The sequence below is a fragment of the Dipodomys ordii genome, unplaced genomic scaffold (assembly GCF_000151885.1).
Source record: "Dipodomys ordii isolate 6190 unplaced genomic scaffold, Dord_2.0 Scaffold217, whole genome shotgun sequence".
NCBI classification, from domain to species: Eukaryota; Metazoa; Chordata; class Mammalia; order Rodentia; family Heteromyidae; genus Dipodomys; species Dipodomys ordii.
Genome location: NW_012267433.1, coordinates 441,090 through 449,766, shown reverse-complemented (window position 1 = coordinate 449,766; position 8,677 = coordinate 441,090). Strand labels below are relative to the sequence as shown.

Below are 8,677 nucleotides of genomic sequence, written 5' to 3'. Positions count from 1 at the left end.
GGACGCGCCGCTGGGCAGGGCTAAGGGGCTGAGCCACACGGCAGGCCCATTCTTCAGGCCAGAAGGGTTATAGGCATCACACAGTGGGGTCATGCAGTTCGCCTCAGCTCACTGCGAGGACCAAGCCTCCCCCGGGAGAGGAAGAAAGGAAAGGGAGCGGGGAGGAGGGAGGAGGTGTAGGTGTGAATCTCCCAGCCCAGGAGACACCTCCCTCCCTCAACCCTGACCATAGCTGGCTTCATTAGCAATGAAAGGACCCCACCAGACAAAGCATGTGAGTCCTGGCCAACGCTGTCTCCCGGTCGGGGCCCAGGGCCTCCAGGCCTGAACTCCAGGCAGCCATGAGCTCTTTTCTGTTGTTGTCCCCTCCCCTGGGCAGATGCAGGAAATGAGATTTCTCTCCTTATATATTTTTTGATTGTCATGTAGGAAATAACATGTTAGGCTGAAAGATTAGAAACTTCTGATAAACAAGTAATAGGACCCAGAGCTAAACACTATGAAGGTGAAGATGTAAGCCGGGTACTGGTGGCTCATACCTGTCATCCTAGCTACTCAGGAGGCTGAGATCTGAAGATCGAGGTTCAAAGCCAGCCCAGGCAGGAAAATCCGTGAGACTCTTATCTCCAATAAACCACTACAAAACTGGAAGTGGTGCTGTAGTTCAAGTGGTAGAGCGCTTGCCTTGAGCTGAAGAGCTGAGGGACAGCGCCCAGGCCCAGAGTTCAAGCCCCACGACCGACCAAAAAAAAAGAAAAAGAAAAAAAGGTGAAGATGTTTATTTTCCACATTCCATGCTATGCAAGTGTTTTCATTATTTTTATTTTTATTCTTCTAGCAACACTGGGGTTTGAGCTCAGAGCCTGGGGCTGCAAGCATGCTGCTCCTGAGCCGTACCTCTAGCTGTTTTTTGCTTTGTTGTTCTTCAGATAGCACCTCATTCATGTTTTGCCCCATGCCAGCCTTAAACCTGAATCCTCCTGTGTAGCTGGGATTTACAAGCCACCATGCTGTTATTAGTTTAGTGTAAATTTTGTCCTGAGATTTGAACTCAGGGCCTGCCTGGGTGCTTGTTTTTCAAGGCTACACTCTACCACTTGAGCCACAGCTCTGCTTCTGACTTTTTGGTTGTTAATTGGAGATAAGAGTCTCGTAGACTTTCTTGCTCCTTGAACTTTCTTGGGCCTTGCTTCTCAGAACTCAGCCTCCTGAGTGGCTAGGATTCCAGGTGTGAGCCGCTGGTGCCAGCTTCCTGGCTTTATTTGCTTTACTTATAACAGATGTCTCTGAGCCTCCTCACACCTGAAGTGATTCACGAGGGTTATATGGCTTAAATATGAAACGTGCCCCTAGCTCCTGTGATGAAGGTCTGGGCTCCAGCTGGAAGTTCTATTTTGGAAGGGCCTGGAAGCCTCATGGATGAGGCCGGCTGGAGGAAGTGGGTCGCTGAGGGCATGCCTTTGAAGGCTATACTTGGCTGCTGGACCCTTTCTCACTGCCTCCACCTGCCAGGAGGTGGAGTGCCCCCCCCTGCCCTGCCCTCCCCTGCCCTGCCCCTTGCCCTGCCCCGCCCCGCCATCACAGCAGATAGAGCTGGAATAGGACTGAAGTCTCTGAGATGGTGAGCCAAAAGACATCTCTGCTCCGTGCTGGTGATGCCAAGTATCAGGTTACAGTGCACTGAGTCTGGAGAGTTGCAAGGACTGTCTGCAGGTCCAGGCTCCTCCAGTCCCCTCATGCCCCGGGCCATGCCCCAGCCTACCACTGTGCCTGGCACACAGTTTCTACTCAATACATGATTTTTGCTTGTGGTGCTGGAGCTCAAACCCAGGCCTTTCACATACTAGGCAAAGGTTCAGTACTCCTCACATCAGCTGAGCCCATAGGGCTCTGCGGCTTCTGTTCTGGGCTGTGCTTTGTGGTTGCCGTTTGTTTCATCTTGTTTGCTGACAAACGCTGTGAAAGGTCCCGGGGGACCAGCTGATCAGTCCCTCTGTCCCTAACCCAGGTAGGCCACTCAGATGCGCCAAGATCACACATTGTAGGAAGGACCAAGTGGCATCCTTGACTTGAGATCTGCTTTCCTGGCCATTGTACCTCTTTGCACAGAAAACTCCCCTCTGGGAGGCTGGGAAGGTGGCTCAGTGGTAGAGTGCTTGCCTCGCATGCATGAGGCCCTGGGTTCAATTCCTCAGCACCACATAAGCAGAAAAAGCCTAAAGTGGCGCTGTGGCTCAAGTGGTAGAGCACTATCCTTGAGCTGAAGAGCTGAGAGACAGTGCCCAGGCCCAGAGTTCAGGCCCCATGACCCCCCCCCCCAAAAAAAGAAAACTCCCCTCTGGCCAGTTCCTACTTAACCTTCAAGGCCCAAGTCAATCTGACCTAGTTCCCAAAGCCCCTCTATGGGCTCTGGGCCCACAGCCCCTCATCACCAGCCCCATTTATTTGGAGCCGTACTCAAAGTTCATCAGGACCTCAGATAGCTTCAAGATGGCTTCCAGCCCAGGGGCTGGGCCAGCCAAGATCAGGAAAATCTGTGAAGGCATGAACTGGGGACGGTGGGTGAGGCTGCTCCTGGCCCCTGGTCTGCCTGTGTGCCATCAGCACACCCCATCCCCCACTCCCTCATACAGGCCATGAGGTCAGCTGGGGGCAGGGCCGACTTTCCCCGGCTCCCAAGGCTCTGTCTGGGTCTCAGACACTTGGGCCCATGCCTTGGGACCTGTCCTGGAACCTGTGGTCCCCACCCACATTCAGGGTCCACACCCTTCCTCCTGCCCTGCCCGGCTGCCCTCCTAATCACATAGGCCCAGCTGAGGTGCACATGGCTCAGTGCTCACCCCGAGTGTGAGTGCACACGGCTCAGTGCTCACCCCGAGTGTGAGTGCACACGGCTCAGTGCTCACCCCGAGTGTGAGTGCACACGGCTCAGTGCTCACCCCGAGTGTGAGGTGCACACGGCTCAGTGCTCGTGCACACGGCTCAGTGCTCACCCCGAGTGTGAGTGCACACGGCTCAGTGCTCACCCCGAGTGTGAGTGCACATGGCTCAGTGCTCACCCCAAGGCTGGGAAGGTGGCTCAGTGGCAGAGTGCTCACTTTCATGCATGAAGCCCTGGGTTTGATTCCTCAGCACCACATACACAGAAAAGGCCAGCAGTGGAGCTGTGGATCAAGTGGTAGAGCGCTAGCCTTGAGCAAAAGCAGCTCAGGGACAGTGCCCAGGCCCTGAGTTCAAACCCCAGGACTGCCAAAAAAAAAAGTCATCCAGGAGAACCTGTCTTCACTGCGGCCAGGCACTTCCTTCCAGTTAAGGACGCTGTCACTGGGCGGCTCAGATGTCTTGGAGGTAACAGCTGGATTCCAGGCTGAACTGGGCCTCAGAAGGCAGTGGGTCTGAGAGGCCAGGCAGCCCTGGCTGGCAGGGTCTGAGTTGGGCAAGGGCAGCAGGCCCACAGGGTTTCAGAGGGATAGGGACTTAAGGCCACACCGAGCTTGGTCCACCTGTGCCCTCTGGAGGCGGTGCTGAGCCATTGCCTTCTAAGCTGGTGCTCTGGCTTCTCTGAAGCTAGTTCTGTCCCCAGCAGTGATCTTTCTAGTGTCCCCTCACCCCATGGATGGGCAGAGGCCTCACCCACCGGCAGGACAGCAAGGGGGCAGCCAGTGAGGGACACAAGGAGCTCAGATCAAGGGCACCAGAAATGGGGCTGCTCTCCAAGCCAAGGCTTTCGTGTATGGGGGGGGAGACTCAGTCTGATGGGGACACAACCATGGGCGCATTAGCTTCTGTGGTGGCTTGAGCTCTGAGACATGGGGAGGGTCTGCTTCCAGGATCGCCTCATAGTCAGTCCTGGGATGGGCCTCCTTTGCCAGGTAAGCCGTAAGAAGAGGAAGGAGAGAGAGAGGAGGGGAAGGAGAGGGGGCAGAGACAGAAAGGGAGAGGAAGGGGGAGGAGAGAAAAATAGGAAGAGGGAGGGAAAAAGATAGGGGAAAAATGAGATAGGGAGAGGAAAAAGGACAAAGGAATAAAGAAGAGGGGGGGCTGGGAAGGTGGCTTAGGGGTAGAGCATTTGCCTCGCATGCATGAGGCCCTGGGTTCAATTCCTCAGCACCACATAAGCAGAAAAAAAAGCCGGAAGTGGCGCTGTGGCTCAAGTGGTAGAGTGCTAGCCTTGAGCTGAAGAGCTGAGGGACAGCACCCAGGCCCAGAGTTCAGGCCCCACGACCGGACCCCCCCCCCAAAAAAAAGAGGGAGAGAAGTGGAGAAAGCCCAAGATGGTAGCAGCCATTGCCTGGCTGCTCTGGTCCACCAGTTGGGAGGGGCTCGCAGGGCTGGACGCTGGCGCTGGGGGAGGGGCTGCCAGTGAGGACTGCAGAGTAGGAAGCAGGTGGTGTCGGGCTGCGTGCCCAAGCAGGCCCCAGCTGGCGGACACCTGGTTTCATTCACTTGGCTCATCTGGGGCTTTGATGAGGTTCAGATGTGCCCGCCCCCTCCACTGGGCCCTACCTGGCCTTGCCTCTCCCTTCCTGGAAGCACCCCTCTTGGGAATCCTCCAGGGCAGACTAGGCAGGCATGGTTACACTCCGCTTCTCCCCCACCGTGGATGAGGCTTAGCCAAGGCCCAGCTGCAAGGGGCCGCATGGGTGTGGGGCATGCCTGTCACCCACGCCCTGTGCCGTCACTAGCTTACTCCCTACACTGTCAGCCCTGCAGGTCCTCAGAACCATAGGCTGTGCAGTAGGGCCCTGGCCTTTTCCTTCCAGGAAAGGGGTCAGGGAGGGTGTGCACTGCTGGCTACTCCCGGGAAGTCCCAGGCCCACAGCCGCTGGCCTTGTTCACATGAGGGTGTGGGGAGGCCAGGGCCAGACCTATGCCCAGCCTGGGAACTCCACGCTTGGCAAGAGTTCACAGCTGGGTCCTTACAGCCTGGGACAAGAGGGAGTGCTGTTTTCACCTAGCCATCCCACTGCTGGTGTGTGCCTCTGAAAGCCACATGAGGCTGAGCCAACCCTGGGCGAGGACTGGCGTGTCCTGAGTGGGTCCTGGGCGCTGTCCCTCAGCTCTTCAGCTCAAGGCTAGCGCTCTACCACTTGAGACACAGCGCCACTTCCAGCTTTGTTCTTTTTGCTTATGTGGTGCTGAGGAATCTTACCCAGGGCCTCAGGCATGCAAGGCAAGCGCTCTACCCCTGAGCCACCTTCCCGGCCCCCCACTTCAGCTTTTTCTATGTGGTGCTGAGGAATCTTACCCAGGGCCTCATGCATGCGAGGCAAGCGCTCTACCACTGAGCCGCCTTCCCGGCCCCCCACTTCAGCTTTTTCTATGTGGTGCTGAGGAATTGAACCCAGGGACTCGCACTCTTACCACTGGGCCACCTTCCCAGCTCATCCTGGGGTGCCCTTAAGCCCAAGGTCTTGGCCACCCCTGCCCCCTGCAGGGACAACATGGGCATAGCAGATAGGGTAACCCGAGTTCTTTTGTTGGAACAGCCCACTGGTCACAAAGCCCACAATGGACAACAATGGACCTTCCAGACAAGCCTGTCTTTAAAAGCTACCTCAGGGATTGAGTCAGTGGGCCGAGCAGTACAGCTGGGAACATTTTGAACCCAGGACCCAGGCCGTCTACCTTGGGGACAGGCACACACCATCATCCCACCTGCCACCTGGATGTGAAGCAGGAACACCTCACCTTTCTAGTGTCAAGACGCACGGGCACGCCAGGTAATGTAGGTCAGCGCAAATGAGGCCCTAAGGCATTTGAGCTAACTGGAAAAATGCTGTTTAAAAAGTACTAACTCGGGCTGGGAAGGTGGCTCAGCGGTAGAGCACTTGCCTTGCGTGTCTGAGGCCCTGGGTTCGATTCCTTAGCACCACATAAGCAAAAAGAAAAAAGCCGGAAGTGGTGCTGTGGCTCAAGTGGTAGAGCGTTCACCTTGAGCTGAGGACAGCGTCCAGGCCCAGAGTTCAGGCCCCACAACCGGACCCCACCTCCCCCCAAAAAAGTACTAATGCACTGGTGGCTCACGCCTGTAATCCTAGCTACTCAGGAGGCTGGATCTTAGGATCATGGTTCAAAGCCAGCTGGGGCAAGAAAGTCCCCAAGACCTTATATCCAATTAACTACCAGAAGAGGGCTGTGGTTCGAAGTGGTAGAGTGCTAGCCTTGAGCAAAAGAGCTCAGGGACAGCACCCTGAGTTCAGGTCTTGGGACAAACGACTAATGGGATGTAGCTCAGTGGTAGAGGTAGCACTCTGGTTTTGACCCTCAGCACACCAAGAAAGCAACTGAACTTCAGAGTTGAGTGCCCCTATCAATCATCTCAACTCCCCCAAAAGGTGTTAGGGAGCTGCTGACCAGGGATTCATCCAACAGTGCTGAACTATGGACAGGATTGCCACTCAGGCTCTGGGGTACCTCTTGGCAATCCCCCACCACCTTACCAAGTCAGAGTCATTCCTCACATCAAAAAGAGACCTAACTTTAGTTTTCCTGAGGGTTTATTACAATACTCAAACATAGCTTTATTTTTTCTTCTCAACATCTTGTTCTGCAGCTTCCTTGGCTCTTTTAGCTCGGATACCGAAGAGCCGGGCATTGGCACGGGCCATTCGAAGACTGGCAAAAGCCTTGAAGTTCTTCTCCTCCTCTGTGATAGCTCTGGCCTTCTCCTTTTTGTAGACCTGGAAGTCATATTGTGCAATGAGCCCACAACTTTCAAGACTACCTCAAACCTGTGAGGCAGAAGGAGCCATGCTCTGTGCACCTCACGATTCCCACACACCAAATCTGGTTTCTTGGTTGTAACAATTTTTGTAGAAAGGAAAAACTAAAGAACCACTTGATGGGCAAATCAGAGACCAGCAGCACCAGATCACCAGAGGTGGCCTGGGCCTCCAGGCAAACAGGATGGGAATGATTCAAACTTGTTAAGGGCAGCAGAGGGCTCCCCACCCCAAGCTCGCTATCTCAGAACTACAGGGATCCTAGAAACCTCAACAGCCACCAATTGAGGGTGCCTGACACTCCTCATTCACCACTCGATCTTGTCTATAGCATCAGTACTAGGACCAAGGTCTGAACAAACTAACTGTCCACTTACGTTCCGGATGGGCATCACCGGTCCTGTCAGCTGTGTGGCCAATTTGAGTTCTTCAGCCTGTGTGTTAATAAGTCAAATGAGTCCAGTTTCACTTGCAAAGGCCCCCATGCTTGTTAGACCCAGCACCCATGCGTGGGTCCTGTGCTCCTAAAAGAAGCCACTGCCCGGGGCTGGGAAGGTGGCTCAGTGGTAGAGCGCTTGCCTTGCATGCCTGAGGCCCTGGGTTCGATTCCTCAGCACCACATAAGCAAAAAGAACAAAGCTGGAAGTGCTGTGTCTCAAGTGGTAGAGCGCTAGCCTTGAGCTGAAGAGCTGAGGGACAGTGCCTAGGCTCAGAGTTCAAGCTCCACGACCGACCAAAAAAAATAAAATTCCTTTTCAGGGGCTGGGAAGGTGGCTCAGTGGTACATCACACTTGCCTCGCATGCATGAGGCCCTGGGTTCGATTCTTCAGCACCACATGAGCAGAAAAAGCGGGGGCTGAGGCTCACGTGGTAGGTGCTAGTCTACAGCCGAAGAGCTGAGGGACAGCGCCCAGGCCGAGTTCAGGCCCCATGACCGGACCCCCCCCCCAAAAAAAGAAACCACTGCCTGTATCTGCTCACATCCCACAGCTCAGTGAAACGGCTCTGCCCATTCACAAAACCTGCGCGGCTGACTGCTTGGTCTGTAGCAAGGTACTACACACCCCATCCTCCACTCGCTACTGGAAGTGCACATAAACAGACACCTCCTCAGTGGGTCCTGCTAGGAAGGCTATTTCTGGATATAAAACATCTGAAGGAAGGGGCACTATGATCAATGACAAAGTGCTGGTTCCAGGCCAGACAGCCGGCCACAGGAGGCAGAGAAGCACCACAGAGCCCGTTGTTGGTTGATCATTAGCATCTGTCTTCCCACTAAATCATCACCAATCCCCTGCCCTCTCCACACAATGGCCATGAAATGGACAAAGGTGACAGGACTGCTTTTCTCTGGTCCCCAGGAACACCCACAGGATGCCCTTGCTTTGAAACCTAGATTCTCGGACCGCTGCCACACCGTCAGGCCTGGCACAGATGCACTCACAGAGCTGTCTCCCTTCTTGGGGGCCGAGGGCTTCCTGGGGAAGAGGAGGAGCTTGGAGCGGTACTCCTTCAGCCGCTGCACGTTGGCCTGCAGGGACTCGGTGGACTTATTCCGCCTCCTCGGGTCTACGGAGATGCCAATGGTCCGGGCCACCTTTTTGTGAATGCCGGCCACCTGCCCGGGAAAGCCGAATGAAGGCCGGCGCGGCCTCTGCCCAGCGCGGCCCCGGGAGGAGGCTCGGCGTCAGATGGAAAAGGGTTCAAAAGCACTTTCATCAGCGAGGTGCAGCGATTCCGGAGAATGTCATCACACCCCGAGCGCGAGGGACGACCCCAAGCCACCCCGCGGGCCGGCCGGCCGGGACTCACCCGCAGCTCCTCCAGGCTGAAGCCGCGGCCCGCTCGGACCTTGGTGTGGTACCTCACCGTGGGGCAGCGCACGATGGGCCGGATGGGGCCGGACGCGGGGCGCGGGGCGATGCGGCGCGCTTTGGCCTGCCGGGCCTTG

At 55.8% G+C, this 8,677-nt stretch overlaps 1 protein-coding gene across 1 annotated transcript in view; it reads right to left on the bottom strand.

Moving 5' to 3' along the window:
• Nucleotides 1-6,487: 6,487 nt before the first annotated feature.
• The window catches only part of Rpl13 (ribosomal protein L13), a 5,179-nt gene continuing 2,989 nt past the window's right edge, over nucleotides 6,488-8,677 (bottom strand). Inside the window, exons 2-5 of the mRNA XM_013035655.1 lie at nucleotides 8,539-8,673; nucleotides 8,171-8,344; nucleotides 7,103-7,159; nucleotides 6,488-6,683 (exon numbers count right to left, since the gene is read on the bottom strand). Of these exons, the coding sequence (XP_012891109.1) occupies nucleotides 6,525-6,683; nucleotides 7,103-7,159; nucleotides 8,171-8,344; nucleotides 8,539-8,673 (525 nt within the window). The 3' untranslated portion in view covers nucleotides 6,488-6,524. The remainder of the gene's footprint in view (nucleotides 6,684-7,102; nucleotides 7,160-8,170; nucleotides 8,345-8,538; nucleotides 8,674-8,677) is intronic.